General features: G+C 45.1%; 1 protein-coding gene across 2 annotated transcripts in view; it reads right to left on the bottom strand.

Moving 5' to 3' along the window:
* ACAP2 (ArfGAP with coiled-coil, ankyrin repeat and PH domains 2) overlaps window positions 1–21,761 on the bottom strand; it is a 123,545-nt gene that overhangs the window by 41,044 nt on the left and 60,740 nt on the right. For both annotated transcript variants that reach the window (XM_073675042.1, XM_073675043.1), the window contains exons 8-10: window positions 20,168–20,263; window positions 6,429–6,503; window positions 4,388–4,500 (exon numbers count right to left, since the gene is read on the bottom strand). In XM_073675042.1, coding sequence (XP_073531143.1) covers window positions 4,388–4,500; window positions 6,429–6,503; window positions 20,168–20,263 — 284 coding nt within the window. The remainder of the gene's footprint in view (window positions 1–4,387; window positions 4,501–6,428; window positions 6,504–20,167; window positions 20,264–21,761) is intronic.

Genomic DNA, 21,761 nt, shown 5'->3' with positions numbered 1-21,761 from the left:
ATCTGATTTACTTTTGTTTTAGGATTGTAGATTTTTTTTTCCTAAGGATTTTGGGGATAGTCATATTGCCTTAGCTTCTGTTTTGACCTATGAACATCAGTTTGGAGATTTGCTTTACAGCAACCACTTAGGGAAACATAGTAACGTAGGTTGAATAAAGACCTGGGTTCATTAAGTTCAACCTTCCTCCCCCAATTGTACATTTTGTCTAATTTAACTGTAACCCACAATGTTATGTATATCGAGGAAATTGTCCAGCCCTTTTTAAAAGCCGTTATAGTGTCTGCCATAACTACCTCTTGTGGTCAGCATTCCACAGTCTGACTGCTCTGACTGTAAAGAACCCTTTCCTGTTTAGGTGCTGGACTCTACTTTTTTTCCACCCATAATAAGTGCCCCCTGGTCCTTAGTATTGTCTTTGGAAGGAATAAGTCATGTGCCAGTCCTTTGTACTGACCACACACACACACACACACACACGTATGTGCTGGTCCTTTGTACGGACCACACACACACACGTGTCTGGAGATAACTCAATGACCATGGGAGTGTTTTGTATAAGCTCAGTTAACTGTGGAGGGAAGAAGTAAGCTGTCACAATGTATTTATTGATGTTGCTTATACAAGTCAAACATATTCTGCAGTGTTGTACAGAGATGATCATACACACCTACCCCATCAACCTATTGTAATTGGTGTGTTATTTGCCTTCAGCTTTAGAATGGAGATGTAACCTTTAAAAGAAATCTGACAGGATTTCCACTCCCCCAAACAACTGAAATGCGCATGTAGCTCTTTCAAACACAAGTCCAGCAATAATATTACATGGCCAGTCTGTTGCACTGTTACTGGGAAAACAACGTTTGTATTGATATGCAAATGAGCCTGACGCCTCAGTCACACCAGCTCTATTCCCCACCCAATGCAGCATTCTCCTGCTTGACTGACAGCCTCTATGCTGTGTGAGTTCAGGCAAAGGAACCATCGGTCAACCAGGAGGAAGCAGTACTGGCGAATAGAGATGGAATGACAGAGGCTTCAGATCTTCAGCCTCATTTGCATATCAATTCAAATGCCAATTTCTCAGTAACAGAGGAAAGGACTGGCCATGTAAAGGTTTTGTTGGATTTGTCTTTGAAATAACTACATGCAGACATAAATAGTTTGGAGGGGGGAGGGTTGAATTCCTGCTGACAGATTCCCTTTAATACAACCCTGCTGTCACCCAACTGGTAGGAGCAACATGGAAAAATGAAAGTTTTAAGAATCACTTCTAAATATGGGAAACTAATAGCTATTAGGAAAATTGCAAAAAGAGCAATCCAGTATATTAAACATCTCATTTTTCTGTTTCAATATTTTGCTGGTGGTTAACCAGATCTTAGTTCAGCAGATGAGAAAGAATTTAAGACAATGTCTGGATCAATTTGGTTTGTGCAAAGTAAAACCAGAAATGGAATAAAAAATACACCATTACCCAATGTATGTAAAATACAGAATATTAAAAGTAATACAAGGCAACAGACAAAATATTTGTTATAAACACAGACTCAGATTAGAAATGGGCAATAACAACATTTTGGCATTAGACCCAAAAGCACTAAAGGCGGCAATCTGGCGGTTTTCCAATACTTTTCCATTGGAAGTAAAAGAGGAAATACTAAAGCAGAAGAGCGGAAATGGAAAGCATCAACATGCATGGAAAAGAGCAGGCTGCAAGGGAAATAGTGACACAGGAGAAGAGAGGAAACCAAACTCCGGCACGCAAATACACAATACGGTTATGCTATTGATTGGATTAGTAATATCACATCTAGTCACGGATAGGTTTATCAATCTTCTTATAGTAGAAGCCAATTAAAAATGAATTGCCATTCTCAAATTAGTAATATTGCGATATTGTACGACTGGGCAATTTAATAACTTTGATGAAAGGGACACAGTCACTATGAAAATGCAGTCCCATCTGCAGCCATCATGTTATAGGGCACTGGGAGCAGAGCAGATCAATATACAATTTTGCAAGAAAATATTCAGCATAACCTGTGTTTTAATTATTTAAACCTCTGAACTTTCTAGGATTTTCAGTCCAGTGGACGGTCCTATCAGTGACTGACAGCTATCCCTGATGCACACTGATACAAAGAAAGCTGTCAGTCACTGATAGGACCGACCCCTGGACTGAAAATCCCAGAATGTGCAGAGGTTTAAATGATTAAAAGACAGATACAGAATCTGAATCTTTTCTCACAAAACTTATATACATTGTATAAATCTACTCTCCACACTTTTATTTTCAAGGAGACAGGTTCCCTTTAAAGTACTTTGGAAATTGTAAAAAAGCAAAATTGTAAACATGACAAAATTATGTTTTATTATATGATATATATATCTGGATTGTTCCAGCAGCCCAGGAAAATGATAGCGTTATATATAATAGTTAAACAATGGCTGCTAATAACAGAGCATAACATTTATAACAATGCAAACTTTGCAATGATTGAGGAAATGAATGCAATGCAAGAATTCAAGTAACTGCATATTAGTAACATAAAAGTTAAAGAGAATATGTCAGCACGTTTTTGCTATGTAATCTGAGAGCAGCATGATGTAGGCGCAGTGACTTTGATTACAACAATGTATCACTTACTCGGTTGCTTGGTGCACTTTTGATAAAGTCAGTTTTCTCTACTGCAGATCTAGCAGTTCTCTGAATGCTGAGCTCTGTATAAACCCTGCTCACGCCACTGATTGTACACAAAACCTGCCCAAGTATATTGACAGAACGCTGCTGCTCAGTAGTGGGTGCAGGGTTACACACAGCAGTTAACTAGGAAGCACAAGACAATTAAAGGCCCCGTCACACTTAGCGACGCTGCAACGATCCCGACAACGATCCGACCTGTCAGGGATCGTTGCTGCGTCGCTATGTGGTCGCTGGTGAGCTGTCAAACAGGCAGGCTCACCAACGATCAGGGGAGCAGCGACATCGTGGAAAGAATCTTTCCACGATGTCCTGCTCCTGGTTACGAGCCTGCTGAAGCAGGAGCAGGCTGGTAACTATGGTAAACATCGGGTTACTAGGGGCACACGCGCACCTAGTAACCCGTTGTTTATCATGGTTACCACTCTGCTACAGTGAGCGGGAGGTTACCGCTCACTTTAACAGGCTCGTAACCATGATAAACAACGGGTTACTAGGTGCGCGTGTGCCCCTAGTAACCCGATGTTTACCATGGTTACCAGCCTGATCGCTGCTCCCGCTGGTCAGGCACAGCGATGTGTGCTGACCAGCGGGAGAGCAACGACCAAAAAATGGTCCAGGACACTTTGCAGCGATCAGCGACCTCACAGCAGGGGCCTGATCGTTGCAAAGTGTCACACATAGCAACATCGCTCATGAGGTCGCTGTTGCGTCACCAAAACCGTGACACAGCAGCGATCTCGCTATGTGAGACGGGGGCTTTAGTCCTGTAGTGATAATTTCCTGCTGATAAAACAGCGATATTATCAAAACTACACCAAACAGCCCAGTGAGCAACATATCGTTGGAATCAGGATCTCTGTCCTTCACCTGGCTGCTCTCAAGATTAAATAGCATAAACCTGCTGACAGTTTCCCTATGAAGTATTTGCTGCAAGCATGAGCAGAATATGCAACCCTGTGGGGAAGACAACATGCAATGGAGACTATTTTACAACAGCTTCCAAGAAAGGAAAACTTAAGAAACTGGTTTGGAAGTTATTATTCATGCAATAGTCTGTGGTAAATTATAATCACGTATTTTTGTAGCTGTAAGTTGGTGTCTTTTGTGCTCAAGTCTGTGAAATAGTGGTGAGAATTCTGCTAAATACAGTAGTGGAATATCCAGAGGTACAACACCCCACAAATACAGTATATCAGGTACCCAGTTCACTTAATATTCACTCTGGGTTGCTGAATTTTAAACAGGAAAAAAATGAAAATAATGGGCAGTAAATTATCAAGTGTATTTCTCTAGTATGAGATCCATCCATTGCAGGTGATCTAAGTACAGGGTTCACAGTGAGGTACGTGCCACATGGAACACATGGAGGGGGAAGAAGAGGCTGGTTGATACCTGGTGTGGTCTGGCTTTTTCCTGTCATGTGAAAAAATGGGGCAGGATTAAAACATACTAAAAAAGGAGGAGAAGGAGTGAAATGCAAAATAAGAGCAGCAGCATGACATGAAATCAGAAATAAAGGATTGCAGCTAAAGCCATAAAAAATAAAGCGTGGCATTTCAGATTTCTGTGCTGATGCCTTCTTTCAGCCTGTGTCGGAACTGTACCTACAAAGTCTTTCCACACTTGGTGATTCATCATCATGAAAAGTCCACCCATAATGGCCTGTGCTCATGTTATTACCTGTTCCAGGTTTTGAAAGCGTTGCTGGCTCGTTTAAACAGGTATCCTTCCATAACAATGCCATTTTCTGCATCAACATTGCATTCCAAATTGGAGTCATCAGCAGATAATCCCTGGGAGAAGGCACAACAGTGAGGACATAGAGTACACTATGGCACATGTGGAGCATATGTGGAGATTTACACAGTATGATGAACGACTTACTACCAACAGGATAACAATTTACTTGGAAGAAATCCTTTTTTTCATTAGTTGTGTGTCCAATTAAGTTCAATTGTATGACCCACCATTTCCAATCAAAGCTTGTGAACAATCTCTATGGGGGGAGGGTGTGAGGGGGGATTTAGCATCCCCTCTATGCCCAAAAACATTTCAAAGAGTAACAAAAAAAAAACTTGTTAGAAGTGGTATTTTGCGACTTCTTGCTTTTTAACACTGACCCAAAACCTTTTCTAAAACTGTGTAGTGCTTAGTAAAAAGGGTGTGTGGCTTAAAGAAAACTTGAATATATTGCTGTAGAAATCCACCTCAGATTTTATTTTCTGGTGCACAAAGATGTGTGAAATGTAATAACAGGCTAAAAGGGGTTGTTCACTTTTTGGGGACTTTTATTTTACTTAAATGTATGCAAATAGGGCTAAAAATCATATTTGCAATTGTGTTCATTAACATTTTTACGCTTTTGCCTCCTATAGCCTTTGCATTGTACTGTCTGAAGCAGGTTGCAGAATGAGTTATCTGAGAATGCATTTAAGTAATTAAAAAAAAAATGTACCCAAAGATGGACAACCCCTTTAAATGTATTAATTAATTTGGCACACCTTACTCCAGTAGTTTACAGGTTCAAGACTGGTGTACATAACACCAATCTACATAGGTTTTGCCTCTGTGTTAGACTTCGTTTAGATCTGCTTTTCTCTTAAGAAGAACCTGTCAGCAGCATTTTACAAAGTAAATTACAGACAGAGCCATATTGGGGCTGTCATACTGATGAAAATGATATTTCTGTGAAGAAATCTGTTTTGTAGATTTTCTTTAATCCATTTGAAGTTTCCATGTATTCATATCTTCATGCATTGGGGCTGGCCCATGGGTGGGACTATGGGTAGGGTCTTCAGCTTTGTTCAGTCCCCTCCGCTGTGTCTGGGCATCTTTTATTCTTATTTAAAATTTCACGCAAACGCCGTCCTAGTCACGGTTGGCGCTTGCGCAGATTGAGCTCTTGGAAGTCTTCAGGAAAATTACGCTGGTGGCTGCACGTACATAGATGGCGCCGGTGGGACTGATTAATCTATGCATGCACAGCCACCGGTGCGATTTTACTGAAACCCATCATTCGATCACTCTGCACAAGCGCCGCCAGTGTCTAGTATGGCGCTGGTGCGAAATTTTAAATAAAGAAGAATGAAAGACACCAAGACACAGCAGAGGGGATGGAACCAAAGCTGAAGACTCCACCCACAGTCCCGCCCCGATGCACAAGGATTTGAATACAATGAAACTTCTAACAAGGATTAAAGAAAATCTACAAAACGGATTTCTTCACCTGAGGTATAATTTTAATCAGTATGACAGTGCCAACATGGCCCTGTCTGTACTTTACTTAGTGAAATGCTGCTGACAGGTTCTCTTTAACGATAGCCAAAATCCTCTGCCAGATCCATCACCAGACTGACTCCTCAGCAGAACCCAACAACGGAGTCCGTCATTAGGATGAGAAAAATAGTTCTGCACTGGTGATTTTTTTTTTTTCTGTCAAAAACTATGGAATCCTGGCCATGGCCTAAATCCTTCCATACTGTTATTTATATTACAAAAAGGTTAAATACTTCCCTTATGTAAAGTAAATTTCCCGCCTATTGTAAAGAGCTTTGTATTCAGAGCTTTGAGTTGTGCTCTAGCACCAGATCGCTGATTCAATAAAGGATCTATTTCACTTCAGACGTGACCTTAATTGGAGATCCAACACAAGGAGAAGACAATCACCCTTTTACATACTAATGTCCTGTATCTTCTACAGCTTTCTATTCTTTACACCTACCTTTTGCTGAATTGTTGAGTGTTTAAGCTCCATGTCTCGTTTTTCTTTAGCAGCATCGACCACAAGATTATCCAGCTGGAAAATAAAGCAAAAGTGGAATAACAGAGGGAAAAAGAGACCTCTTATTATAGAGTGTGCAATGCAGATGTGATTGCAAGATGTTCCAGTAAATTGATTTTCATCTGAAAATTAAACACTCGTCTGAAGATTGTGTTTTAAGAACAACTGCTGGACAAACTAGAACACGTTATTTTACGACACTGCACACAAATCAAATTACTAATAATTTTTATAAGATGATTATCAGTTTATAAATGGAGCAAGAGGCTACAGTGCATTTAGACAGGTCTGAGGTGACGCCTCTGAATAGCAGGGGGTAACATTACACCCGAAAATGTACATTTTTTGTAGAATGATTTTTTAAAGTTTATCCCCTGAAAGCCTGAGAAAATTTTCATTTTTGCTCTTTCGTTATTTCCTCCCCTTCTACCAAGAGCCATAACTTTTTTTTTATTTATCAGTTGACAGCCATATGAAGGCTTATTTTACCAGTTCGTCCATCATGACAGCACAACAGGAGGTAGTTCCTCTGACCTTCTAGGGACAGGAAACACATGAGAGGTTAAGAGCCCCCCACCCCCCGCCTCACCCTCAGTGTTTTTCCTGTCCCTAGCAGGACAGGACGCTGCCAGAGAGGACAAAGAAAAAGTTAGGGCAGCATGGTGGCTCAGTGGTTAGCATCGCAGCGCTGGGGTCCTGGGTTCAAATCCCACCAAGGACAACATCTGCAAGGAGTTTGTATGTTCTCCCCGTGTTTGCGTGGGTTTTCTCCGGGTTCTCCGGTTTCCTCCCACACTCCAAAGACATACTGATAGGGAATCTAGATTGTGAGCCCCGATGGGGACAGCGACGATAATGTATGTAAAGCGCTGCGGAATAGGTTAGCGCTATATAAAAATAAAGATTATTATTATTATTATTACCTGAGAGCCAGGGTGGATATGTGGGCACTGACCTCTTCCCTTCCCCCGGTCAAGAGGCTCTGTGCTGATACCCCACTGAAGTGTCCCTCAGCCGTGTAGGTGGAGAGGACTCCCGACAGAGCCGCACCCCTCATACAGAGGGCTCTCGAGTGCATCCTGCTGCCCGCCGGTGGTCTCCACGTTGAAGCCTTCAGGCCCTTCTTCCGGATACGGGGCCAGGAACTCGCGAGACCGCCGGCCGAACTTCCGATGCACGACGGGAGCGCTCATCGTATTGGCCGGAGACTGCCTTGCGCAGGCGCCCTGGAGCGACACCACTACTTCCGGGGCGCACCATGATGACGCATTGGAGAGCGCGCAATAGCGGAAGTGTGGCATGCGTTCCATGGTGGAGCGCACGCAGGACTGGAAGAGTGCCCCTTGGGTGTGCGTTCCATGGTGGAGTGCACGCCGGACTCTGCGGGGCATACAGGGTGGCAGAGAAATACAAACATGCAAGAAAACCGCAGTGGCTGTAATCGTGGACCAGCCTCACATCACATGGATCAGATAAGACCCTTTAAAAGGGTACCCTTGTGCACACACTGCCTGACACAATGGAGTCTAACCCTGTAAGGTGAGAAGCCCCATCTGAGTCCCTGGGTAGTGTAAGTATTCTCTACCTCAATAATCCCTCAGATCCACTAAAAATTTGATAGAATTGGGTATTAAATAAATATTCCCATGTCTCCCTTAAAATAGGATAGAGGAACCCAGAGATCCGGATCCTCCTCTAAAAAATCACAGAGATGCATCGCATGTAATTCTAAACTACAGGATTCCTATAAAAAGCAATTTTGTAAGGAATGCATCGAGGAGAAGGCATCATTCTAACGGACATGCGGTCCATGATTCGAGAGGAAGTTAGAAATACGGTTTCCGAACTCATAACCGCCCAGACGTGATTATATATGTTTTTATGTTCACTTACCTCTATGCTAATAATATTGAACATATTGGCCGTTGCATGGGGGGAAAGAAAAAAGAAAGGGAAGAGAAAGAAGGGAAAAAAAGAAAAAATGTGTTTTTTTTTTGATGCGTTTGTATTTAAGCAGCACTAGATAAGTCTGTATACCAGCTACTCACTGAGGAAGATGACAGGACGTCCGTGAAACACGCTTGAATGTGGCTTTTATTTAATAAAATTCTTACATCTATCCATCGGACACGAGATCATCATTGTATGCGGAGGAGTGTGGACATTTAGACACCATTCTAATAATAATAATAATCTTTTTATTTATATAGCGCCAACATATTCCGCAGCGCTTTACGATTCAGACAATTTACAGACACTGTCCCCATCAGGGCTCACAATGTAGATTCCCTATCAGTATGTCTTTGGAGTGTGGGAGGAAACTGGAGAACCCGGAGGAAACCCACGGAAACAAAGGGAGAACATACAAACTCCTTGCAGATGTTGTCCTTGGTGGGATTTGAACCCATGACCCCAGCGCTGCGAGGCTGCAAGGCTAACCACTGAGCCATTGTGCTTCTTCTTCTACATCGGTTCGCTGATACATTTTGGAAACCCTGCTAGGGTTGGTGTTATCTGCAGCTCTCCACATTAGCTCTTATATGTGTTATGCATTACCACAACACGACAAGGTGAGCGTCCTTTTTATTATTCAACCATTGCTTCATTGGGTAACAGCACCATTTGCGCCCCTATTCTATTTTGTTTTATAGTAAAAGTGGCAAGAAAGACTTCTATTCCTTTTGAGGACACTTCCTGTCTAAAGGACCCAATGGACAGGAAAGCAGAGACTATGCTGAAAAGATGCTGGGAAACATCAGCTGCAGTTATAAAAACGAATATAGCGGCTACCTCCGTAGCTAGGTCTATGTGTCTATGGATAGACGAGCTGTCAGATCACATAGTCTCTAATACCCCTAGAGAGATAATATCAGAATCCCTGCCATCATTAAAACTAGCAACACAGTTTTTGGCTGACGCATCTGCTGAATCAGTTAGGGTCGCATCCAGAAGTAGTGTGCTATCTAATTCGGCAAGGCACGCGATTTGGCTCAAAACTTGGGCTGGGGATAGCCAGTCAAAAAATAAGCTTTGTTCTATCCCCTTTTCTGGTTCCCAGGTTTTTGGTCCAGTCCTTGATGAGATTCTGGAAAGGGCGTCGGATAAGAAGAAAGGGTTTCCTGAAGACAAAACAAAGATATCAGCCCTTTCGTAAATCCCACCCCCGGTCCCCTAAATGAGACTATAGGGGTAAAGGTAAAATGGGGAGATGGTCCTACAGAAAAGGGGGGAGATAGAGCAGCCCAGTTTTCCTCTGGCCCTTCGAGTAGATCCTGACTCTATGGGGGTTGGGGGGAGGCTTCGTTTTTTTTGCGGAAAAATGGCAGGCCATAACAAAAAACCAATGGCTCCTGCGAACTATAAAAGAGGGATACAAAATAGAATTCTCCCATCCTCCCCCGCAATGTTTTCAAATTACCCGCTCTCTTACCCCCGGCATCTCAAAGCCTTTGGCTCGATATAATAACCCTGGAGTCTATAGGGGCGGTGTAACAAGTACCTCCCTTGGAAGTAGGATTAGGCGACTATTCCTCCCTCTTCTCGATCTTGAAACCGTCGGGCAAAAGACGTACGGTAAAAAATCTCAAGCCCCTATATCATTCAATGCAGTACAGAAGGTTCAAGATGGAGACAATCAGTTCCAGCATCCCTTTAATACAAAAAGATTCGGTAATGTGCACCCTAGATCTCAGGGATGCATATTATCACGTTCCTATCCACCCGACCCATCTCCATTTCGGGCCGATAGACCCATTAGTACTACCGCTCTCTCCCCTGATGAATCAGTAACATGAGGAAACGCGTCGGGAGGGCACCCCTCACCCTGTTGGTCTGAGTCCTTCCAGAGGAAATGAGTCCTGCACTCTACTGGATAATGCCACTTCCAAAGGGTCTTCCTTAGAACTGCATAGATATGAGTCTAACGGTGAGATTGTTCCATATATTTATTATTCACCAGGTATTCTATGTCACATCTAGACTCTACATTACAATTGGTCTATCTTCTTCTTTTCCTCACCCATCTCTGAGTTAAAGTCATGGGTGTAGGAGATAATTGATGCATGCCTGTCTGTTCAATATGCTTTGATGTATATTTAAAGAAACATTTATTGTGTGACAGTCTTCTCTTTAGCTTGGACCAGAACCACTTAGTTGGAATTGAGGTGGTGGTCTATAGTGTTACACACCTGTGGTCCGTTATGTTCCCGTGTCAGAAGGAACTATATTAGGAGTGTTACCAGTTCCACAGATTTACTTTTTTTAGGCGGCTAAGTACCGTTTGCAACACTTGCTATCGCTTCTTTCTTATATTAGTTTTATATTAATTCTATTTATTCACTACAATTTTTAAATAGATAAATAAAAGTTAATTTTTATATTACACTTTGCCACTTTTTACTCGTCGTCCTATCCATCCGACCCATCATCAATATTTGAGGTTTGCCCTAGAGCGAAGGGACAGAGTATATCACTTCCAGTTTACGTGTCTTCCTTTTGGCCTGTCATCGGCTCCCAGAATTTTTACAAAACTAATAGCGGAGGTTGCAGCCTTCCTAAGAAAACAGGGTATAATCATAATACCATACCTGGAAGATATACTGTTAGTGACCGAATCAGAGCCCGTTCTTCTCCAACAACAAATACAGACAATCGAAACCCTACAATCCCTAGGTTGGGGAGTCAACTGGGAAAAATCAAGTCTCCAACCAAGCACCGAAAAGGTGCTCTTAGTAGTGCTTCTAAACTCTCATCTCCAAAATTCTTCCCTGCCCCTAACAAAACAACAGGAAATCTGTCTGAAAATCCGAAATTTCCAGAAAAAGACCTTCACGACGGTCAGGTTCGCCATGCGAATTCTAGGTCTAATGACATCATGTATTGCCAGTGTAAAATGGGCCCAACCCTACACGGGACCCCTGCAACAAGCAGTCCTATCTACCTGGAACAAAAAGTCTTCAGGTCTAAACAAAAAGATGAAATTGACACTAGAAATAAAACTCTCTCTTTCTTGGTGGACAAGATACTAAAATCTAAGAAAGGCGGTAGAGTGGATCCTCCTTCCTATGGTGTGGATCTCTACAGATGCCAGTCGAAGAGGCTGGGGGGCGAATATAGAGGGCAGATATTTTCAGGGCTCATAGCCTTCCGAACTACAAAAAAGGTCTTCAAACTTCAAAGAACTAAGGGCAGTCTGGGAAGTTCTTCAACAAGGCCAAAATCTAGTCAGAGGAAATCACATAAAAATTTTCTCGGACAACAGGACGACTATCGCCTTCCTTCGACGGCAGGGAGGCCCCAAAGGAGTAGAGTTGCAGGTTCTAGCAGTACAAATCTTCCAGTGGGCCGAAGTGAATGTTCTTTCGGTGTCAGCAATCCATCTCAAAGGATCCGAGAAGACAATAGCGGACTACCTCAGCAGAGAGAAAGTCTGGTCCTCCAAGTGGGAGCTGAACCCAGATGTCTTCAAGCAAATAATCCAGAGATGGGGCTTACCCTCCATTGATTTGTTTGCAACCAGGCAGAACAGGAAGCCCGAGCGACAACCCAGAAGGGGTAGATGCACTCTCTCAGCCCTGGGGAAAAGATCTTGCATATGCCTTCCCTCCAATTCCACTAATCTCGAGGGTATTGAGGAAAATAAAACAGGAGCAGGCAACTTTATTCTTCCACACCGGGTAGACCTTCTATCTCAAAGTCCCTTGTATCATCAAGATGTCCATCTTCTCCAGTTAACAGCGTGGTTCCTGAAAGGCGCATCCTAGCTTCCAAAGGCTTGTCGGATCGCGTAATCTCAACTTTACAAGCCAGCAGAAAGCCGATAACATCAACCATATACTCCTGGGTGCGGAAACAATTTTGCTTATTTTCAGGAGTATCAGTCAAGGACTCCGTCCATCCCGACATCCCTAAAATACTGTAGCGCTGGCGTCCCTGCCCTCTGCTAGGCAGGGACGCTGCTCCCCTCACCGCTCTGCTCCGTGCCCGGCGTCCTCTCCCCGCTCTGCTGTCAGCGCGCGCTCCTGCCCGGCGTCCTCTCCCCGCTCTGCTGTCAGCGCGCGCTCCGTCCCGGCGTCCTCCTCCTGCTCTGCTCTCGGCGCGCGCTCCTTCCCGGCCCCTGTGCTTAGGGCGCGCGCGCGCGCGCTCCCCTCCTCTTAAAGGGGCCGCGCGCGCCGCCCTAAAGAGTCCCCGGCCAATGGCCGGAGGACTTCATCATATAAAAGGCACCTCCTCCAAAATGGAGGTGCCCGAGCAATGTTGTTTGCACCTGTGTCTCACCTGTGCTTCAGCCCTCAGGTCCCGTTGTCAGTTACCTGCCAGTTACTTGCCTGTTTCCTGCCAGTTACCTGCCTGATTCCTGCCTGAATACTTGTTACCTGTCTGCCAGTCTGAGGTCCGACGGTCTGCCTTACTACTCCTGTCAGTCTGTCTAAGGACCAGCCTGCCCGCTCACCTGGGAGCGCATATCAGCTACCTGCCTGCTTGCCTGAGGTCCGACGGTCTGCCTTACTACTCCGGTCAGTCTGTCTATGGACCAGCTTGCCCGCTCACCTGGGAGCGCTTCTCCGTTACCTGCCTGCTTGCCAGCCCGGAGGCTCCGTTGTCACGTGCTGTGACCACCAGCTATCTCAGAGACTCTTGCCCGCTCACCTGGGAGCGCATCTCCGTTACCTGCCTGCTTGCCAGCCCGGAGGTCCCGTTGTCACGTGCGGTGACCACCAGCTATTCCAGAGACTCTTGCCCGCTCACCTGGGAGCGCTTCTCCGTTACCTGCCTGCCTGCCAGCCCGGAGGCTCCGCCGTCACGTGCCGTGACCACCTGCTATTCCAGAGACTCTCGCTTGCTCACCTGGGAGCACCAATCTACCATCTGCCTGCTAGCCTACCCGGAGGCTCTGCCATCACAGGTCGTACCTACCCCTTACCCAGAGACTGCCCTGATCACTTGCCGTATCTCCCTGTCCGTTCACCCAGAGACTGCCCTGATCACTTGCCGTATCTCCCTGTCCGTTCATCCAGAGACTGCCACCCGCTCCCTTACAAGGGCCGCCCCCTTGTATAGTAGCTCAGAGGTTCCGCCTCCCGGACCCGTTACAGTTTGCTCGGGCCATGGAACCCGGTGGCACCCAAGCTCCCTCGCTCTCGGACCTCTGTCTTGAACTGTCCCGTCAGAGGTCCCAACAGGAGACCATCCTGGGTCACCTGCGGAATGTTAATACTCGCCTGAACACTCTGTCTGATCCACCAACAACCTCCGCCAGTACCATGGTATCCTTTTCCGGACCCCGGCTCTCTGCACCTCCTCGCTTCGGAGGCGACTCCGTCCTGGCTCGGGGCTTCATAAATCAGTGCACCCTGCATTTTGAACTATTATCCCACCAGTTTAACTCCGACCGAGCCAAAATTGCCTTTATCATGTCCCATCTCACCGGGGAGGCCCTGGCCTGGCTAAATCCTCTATGGGAGAGAGGAGATCCCCTGGTGTCCGACTTGCCTGCCTTTCTCATGGCTTTCCGGAAAGCCTTCGACGAACCCGGACGGAGGACCTCATCCGCATCTTCTCTGCTTCGCCTCCGTCAGGGAAGCCTCACCGTGGGCCAATATGCCATACGGTTCCGTACCCTTGCCTCGGAGCTGGCCTGGGATAACGAAGCCCTGGTATCCGTCTTCTGGGAGGGTCTGTCCGGCCGTATTAAAGATGAACTTGCTGGTCGGGACATTCCTACCACTCTCGATGATCTAATAACCCTTGCCACCCGGATTGACCTACGGTTCCAGGAGCGTGCCAAAGAGGTCACCCGTGAGAGAAGGATTCCACGTCTAGCTCCTACTTTCCAGGAACCCGTCATTCCTTCCGTTTCTCCACAGGTACACTCTCCTGAGCCTATGCAGGTCGACCAGACCAAGATGGTCAAATCCCGTCAGGATTTCCGCCGTGCCGAGGGGAGCTGCTTCTACTGTGGCAGTAAGGAGCATCTGATCCGTGCCTGCCCGGAGAGGTCGGGAGAACGCCTGTATCTAGGTTCACTCAGAGGGGTCGATCTAGACAAAAATAAATCCTCTCCATCCCTGCTGTTGTCAGTCTCAATCATCTGCGGGGAGAATCGTTATTCCGAACTAGCCCAACTTGACTCTGGAGCAGCCGGAAATCTTATTTCACAGTCCCTGGTGGAGAAATTCCGCATCCCCACCAAACCTCTGGCTGTACCCTTGTCTGTTGTTGCCGTGGATGGGGGCCTCTTACCTCGCCCCATCCAATTCATCACCGAATCCATTACTCTGCAGGTGGGAATGCTGCATTCAGAGAGTATCTCCTTTCACGTTCTGCCTGGTCTCCCTCACGCCCTCTTGCTAGGTCTGCCTTGGCTCCAGAGACATGCACCCGTGCTTGACTGGCAAACCGGAGAAGTCCTTCACTGGGGACAGGCCTGTCATAAAACCTGCCTGGTTCCCGTCCATTCCGTCCGTCCCTCTCCTATCCCAGCTAATCTACCTGGACTTCCGATTCCTTATTGGTCTAGTGCTGATGTCTTTGTTAAGGAGGAGGCAGAGACATCACCACCTCATAGACCATGTGACTGCCCCATCGATCCCGCCAGAGTAATGCAGGTGGCTCCCGTGAGTCTAAATTGTCTCCCTCCTGGTAAGACGTTCGTATCAGTACCTGATCGGGAGAGAATCCTACACTGGGGTCATTCGTCTAAACTAGCTGACCACGCCGGTCGGAAAAAGACCCTCCAGCTTATTACCCGACACTACTGGTGGCCTAACCTGCACAAGGATGTTATGGACTTTGTTTCTGCCTGTGTGTCCTGCGCCCGCAACAAAGTTCCGAGACACCTGTCGGCCGGCCGCCTTCTTCCTCTGCCAGTACCTGCTGCCCCCTGGCAGCATTTAGCGATGGACCCTCCTCAATTCCGTCCTGGGGATAAAGTCTGGCTCTCGTCCAAATATGTCCGACTCAAGATCCCTTCCTATAAGTTAGGGTCTCGGTTCATCGGCCCACTGGTGGTCATCGGTCAGATCAACCCGGTAACCTATAAATTGAAACTCCCGGCCAACTTACGGATCCCTAACTCCTTCCATGTATCTCTCCTCAAACCTGTGGTACTTAACTCTTTTTCTAAGTCTACAGGTACGCCTCCTGCTCTGGTTTCTGCTGAGGACAAGTTTGAGGTAGAGAACATTCTTGCCAGCAAAAGGGTAAGAGGAAAGACCTTTTTTCTGGTAGATTGGAGGGGGTTTGGTCCTGAGGAGAGAACGTGGGAGCCCCGGGAGAACATCCATGCCCCTCTCATCCTAGCTAAATTTCTGTCTGGCCTAAAAAAGGGGGGGCCTAAAGGGGGGGGTACTGTAGCGCTGGCGTCCCTGCCCTCTGCTAGGCAGGGACGCTGCTCCCCTCACCGCTCTGCTCCGTGCCCGGCGTCCTCTCCCCGCTCTGCTGTCAGCGCGCGCTCCTGCCCGGCGTCCTCTCCCCGCTCTGCTGTCAGCGCGCGCTCCGTCCCGGCGTCCTCCTCCTGCTCTGCTCTCGGCGCGCGCTCCTTCCCGGCCCCTGTGCTTAGGGCGCGCGCGCGCGCGCTCCCCTCCTCTTAAAGGGGCCGCGCGCGCCGCCCTAAAGAGTCCCCGGCCAATGGCCGGAGGACTTCATCATATAAAAGGCACCTCCTCCAAAATGGAGGTGCCCGAGCAATGTTGTTTGCACCTGTGTCTCACCTGTGCTTCAGCCCTCAGGTCCCGTTGTCAGTTACCTGCCAGTTACTTGCCTGTTTCCTGCCAGTTACCTGCCTGATTCCTGCCTGAATACTTGTTACCTGTCTGCCAGTCTGAGGTCCGACGGTCTGCCTTACTACTCCTGTCAGTCTGTCTAAGGACCAGCCTGCCCGCTCACCTGGGAGCGCATATCAGCTACCTGCCTGCTTGCCTGAGGTCCGACGGTCTGCCTTACTACTCCGGTCAGTCTGTCTATGGACCAGCTTGCCCGCTCACCTGGGAGCGCTTCTCCGTTACCTGCCTGCTTGCCAGCCCGGAGGCTCCGTTGTCACGTGCTGTGACCACCAGCTATCTCAGAGACTCTTGCCCGCTCACCTGGGAGCGCATCTCCGTTACCTGCCTGCTTGCCAGCCCGGAGGTCCCGTTGTCACGTGCGGTGACCACCAGCTATTCCAGAGACTCTTGCCCGCTCACCTGGGAGCGCTTCTCCGTTACCTGCCTGCCTGCCAGCCCGGAGGCTCCGCCGTCACGTGCCGTGACCACCTGCTATTCCAGAGACTCTCGCTTGCTCACCTGGGAGCACCAATCTACCATCTGCCTGCTAGCCTACCCGGAGGCTCTGCCATCACAGGTCGTACCTACCCCTTACCCAGAGACTGCCCTGATCACTTGCCGTATCTCCCTGTCCGTTCACCCAGAGACTGCCCTGATCACTTGCCGTATCTCCCTGTCCGTTCATCCAGAGACTGCCACCCGCTCCCTTACAAGGGCCGCCCCCTTGTATAGTAGCTCAGAGGTTCCGCCTCCCGGACCCGTTACAAATACTAGATTTTCTCCAACAGGGATTCGATAAAGGCCTTAGGCCGAACACATTAAAAGTGCATATTTCTGCCCTGAGTTCTTTTCTAGACTATCCCTTGGCAGACCACCCATGGGTGTCTAGGTTTACCAGAGAAATCTCTCGCCTAAAACCTACGCTTAGAGATCTTGTAAAGTCATGGGACCTAAACCTAGTGTTGGGAGCCTTATGTAAGCCTCCATTTGAGCCTTTGCAGCAGGCAGGGATAGATCTACTCTCCATGAAAGCAGTTTTCCTGGTAGCAGTCACCACGGCAAAACGGGTAGGGGAGATCCAAGCACTCGCTGTTCTAGATCCTTACCTGAAAGTACTAGACAACAGGTTGGTTTTCAGATTGGATCCCTTTTTTCTTCCCAAAGTGGTATCCAAGGCAAACTTGAACCAGGAAATAATCCTACCATCCTTTTGCCAATCTCCAAAAACGACAAAGAAAAATCGTTTCATACCCTGGATGTCAGAGGATCAGTTGTTACTATATGGAAGCGACAGCTCCCTGGAGACGGGACTCGAATTTGTTTCTGCAAAATTCAGGAGCAAACAAAGGCAGGAAAGCCTCTAAACCAACCTTACCAAGATGGATAACCAAGACTATCACTCTTGCATACGAGTCAGAGGGAAAGAACCCGCCAATTTCCATCAGAGCTCACTCCACTAGAGCAGTTTCCACTTCCTGGGCAGAGAAGGCAGGAACATCAGTAGAGCAAATCTGCCAGGCAGCAACTTGGTCTAATATATCTACCTTTAGCAAAAACTATAAATTAGATGTTCTGGCCAGCCAAAAGCTAGCTTATGGTTGTAAGGTCCTGCAAACAGTAGTCCCACCCTAATGACCATTTGATTTGGTATTTCTCCTGTCGTGCTGTCATGATGAACGAACTGGCAAAATAGAAATTATTCCTGCCTTTAATTACGTTTCCAGGAGTCCATCATGACAGCACCGTTATATTCCCTCCCCTACTCTTTATGCTAATGTGAATGTAACATTGGTGAATTTAATAAAATAGAGTTGCATCCATCCTGGTGTGGTGATCGGTACAAACACTGAGGGTGAGGTGGTGGTGGGAGGGCTCTCAACCTCTCATGTGTTTCCTGTCCCTAGAAGGTCAGAGGAACTACCTCCTGTCGTGCTCTCATGATGGACTCCTGGAAATGTAATTAACGGTAGGAATAATTCCTATTTTTTTTGCAGGTCCAGTTTGTATTTTTTAATAAGATTAATTTTACTATATAATGTGCTGAAACACTGGGAAAAAAATTCAAAGTCAGGTGAAATAAAACAGCAATTCTGCACCGTTTATTTTTTAGTTTGCTTTTACGCTATTCAATTTGCAGTAAAAATGAAATTTTAACCATCTACGGGTCAGAATGGTTATAGAAAATTCCAATTGTTTTTTTTTAAGCAACAAAACCACAAAAAAAATGTCTTCAGTCACCATATTCTGAGACTGAAAGCCATGTATTTTTTTTAATTTTTCAGACAATTATGTGAGGGCTTATTTTTATGGTGCAAGCTGTAGTTTTTATTGGTACCAATTTGGAGACTTGAATCTGCAATCAATTGATCGCTTATACAATACACGGAAATACCATACCATTGCATTGTGTAATTGAGGTTTTCTGATGATGCTCAGCCACAGGACACATTCTTGGCAGCCTCTTTATAGAATTAGAACATGAGAGCATTCCTGACAAAACTGCAGTGGGTCATTTTTTTCTATGTAATGTATTCCTTATCCTCTCCATTATAACTTTCATTACTTATACCACTTCTCATAAAATGGCTCAGGCTCAAAAAAAAAAAAAAACTATTAAAAACTGCTAGAAAACTGGCTGTGTAAATTCCAGCCTTAAAGAGGTTGTCCATTACTTTAGCATTGATGACCTTAGGATAAGTCATCAATGTCTGATCGGTCAGGGTCCGACACCCCCACCGATCAGTTGCTCTCATTGTTGAGCTTAGCACTGTACATAAGCTTCTTATTCAAGTCAACAGGAGGCGGTTTGTAGTACCCTGCCATGGCCACTATAAGAAGACAAATCAGATCCACAATTGAGCGGCTCTGGCCGGCGGCCGCCAATGAGAGCAACTCAGTGGGGATGCCAGGTATTGGACCCAGACCAATCAGACATTGATGACCTATCCTAAGGGTAGGTCATCAATGATTTAGTAGAGGACAACCTCTTTAACCAATTTTCAAAACCCCAAATAATGAGGCTAAATGATATCAATTCTACCAAACGTAACAACCTGCACTTTGTACAATTCTCACATTTTTTGTTGTGGAGTAAAGATGTTTTGCACATGGACACATTAGCTCCTTCTCTGAAACCATTTTCCTTTCCATTATATGGTGACCAATTAAAGAGGTGAATTCTAGGAATGTAAAATAAGTTATACTTCTACTCCTTTTCTACACACAAAACTGCATACAAAGTTGTTGAGCATCCAGATAACATGGGGGCTCTATGGTGACTCAGTATCAGGCAAAGTATTTCTTCATAGAACAATGGGAATAATGGCTTTTATAATACAGCATGTTGTATATATAAACATGACACAATTTTTCCCTCTCAGAATATTAGAAGGGTTATTCCAAAAATAGCAACTTTTCCCTAAGCCTTAGAATAACATAGGGCATAACTTGCTGATCACTGGGGGTCCATCCGCTAGCAACACCAGCAATTCAGTGAATGGGGCTCTAGAACGCTGAAAAGGAGCCGCCTCTTGAATGGAGCGAAGATGCACATGCTTGACTCCATTCACTGTCTAAAGTAGAGTGCAACATTCAGTCATTTCTGGCAGTCTCATAGACAATGAAGCACAGGCCGAGCGTGCGTACCTCTGCTCCAGTCACGAGATCAGACCGCAACAAGCAGCAAGTTCTTTGGAAATAACTTGCTATTTTGGGAATAGCCATTTAAAAAAATCTGTGATGAAATCTCTGTGTACCTCCATACAAATACACAAGCAGACAGTGGTAGGGTATAAGCCCATAGATGGTGGTGGTTACATTCATATATAAAAATAAAAACGTTAATAAAGTATTGTGCCTAACATCACAAAGATTAGTTTTATGCCCATGACAAAGGAATACGAAAAAGAAAATATTTACCTGTGCTCCCAAATCTTTCATGTAAGGCTCAAGTTCACTGAAAAGGTCATATCCTTGGTGGAAGAAAGCCAGATGTGCGTACATAAAAGACAGCATCTGTGAACAGACAAATAAAAGACTTATGCAGGAAAGAAAGAGTGCAGGAGAAGGCAGGCATACAATATAGTGCAAGCAAACATGCAGATTTCAGCATTGCTCTCATATTATATATATATATATATATATATATATATATATATATATATATATATATATATATATATATATATATATATATATCCTGTCTTCTCGAGTAGCACAGCAGAAACGAGAAGCGTGCATTCAGTGAGTCAGCAAAATCGGGTACAAACCCATTCTCTTGTCTAATACAAAGGAAAAAAAAAAGCTTAAAAATATCTATAATTTCCATCTAATAAAGATTCTTCCAGCCATTATATTTTATTGAAAAGGCAAACAGCAGAAAACAGGTTATAGATCTCTGTATTACAAAAGAGGAAAAAACATAAGCAGCTTGAAGCAGCCCTGCAGCAGCTCATAAAGGAAAACTACGGAGACACGTTAGCTCAGACCTATGCTGCAGACAAGAGGAATGACCACCGATCAATATCCCTCCCCTGAACCAGAAAATCTCAAGGTCTCAGAGTCTTATTATTTTGCCAGGGGTATTAATGATTTCAGAAATCAGCTTCATGATGGACTGAAGGCCAGTAAATTAGCCAATAAATGACAGCTTGTAGAATAGTACCGTACACTGCTACATTAATCTAATCCAATATTCAATTTACTCCATAAATTGTTTTATAAATTGATTTGTCAATACAGAACTGCAACTCCTCTGATCAATAGCGGTAATTTTAATACTAATTAAAAAAAAATAAATAAATGAATTGTATTGCTAACTTTGTTGGTTAGCATGTTAGTATAGACTACATGAACAGACCGGGAGTCAGAGGTTATTAAAAAAAAATAGAAAAAAAAAAAAAAAGAACTACTGCTAAGGATTCTTCATGACATTCTGAAGTGTCAATATTTCATGTAAAACAGCGCTAAACATATTTTTTTAATACAGAGGACAATATCGTTTTCACAATCAGATATATACACGTGGTCAAAATTGTTGGTACCCATCGTTTAATGAAAGAAAAACCCACAATGGTCACAAATAACTTGAATCTCACAAACATAATAATAAATTTTATGAAAATGAACAAATGAAAGTCAGACATTGCTTTTCAACCCTGCTTCCACAGAATTTAAAAAAAATTAAACTCATGAAATAGGCCTGGACAGAAATGATGGTACCCCTGAAAATAATGTGACAAAAGGGACATGTTAAATCAAGCTGTGTCCACTAATTAGCATCACAGTCTACAATCTAGTAATCAGTCAGTGGGCCTGTGTATAGGGCTATAGATACTCACTATGCTGTTTGGTGACATGGTGTGTACCACACTCAACATGAAGATTAGAAAGAAAATTATAGACACGCATGTTAAAGGTAAAGGTTATAAGACCATCTCCAAGCAGCTTGATGTTCCTGTGACTACAGTTGCACATATTATTCAGAAATTTAAGCTCCATGGGACTGTAGCCA

The sequence above is a fragment of the Phyllobates terribilis genome, unplaced genomic scaffold (assembly GCF_046119375.1).
Source record: "Phyllobates terribilis strain yellow unplaced genomic scaffold, ASM4611937v1 Scaffold_3__8_contigs__length_932513732, whole genome shotgun sequence".
In the NCBI taxonomy this organism is placed as follows: Eukaryota; Metazoa; Chordata; class Amphibia; order Anura; family Dendrobatidae; genus Phyllobates; species Phyllobates terribilis.
This window is presented reverse-complemented; position numbering and strand designations above follow the sequence as displayed.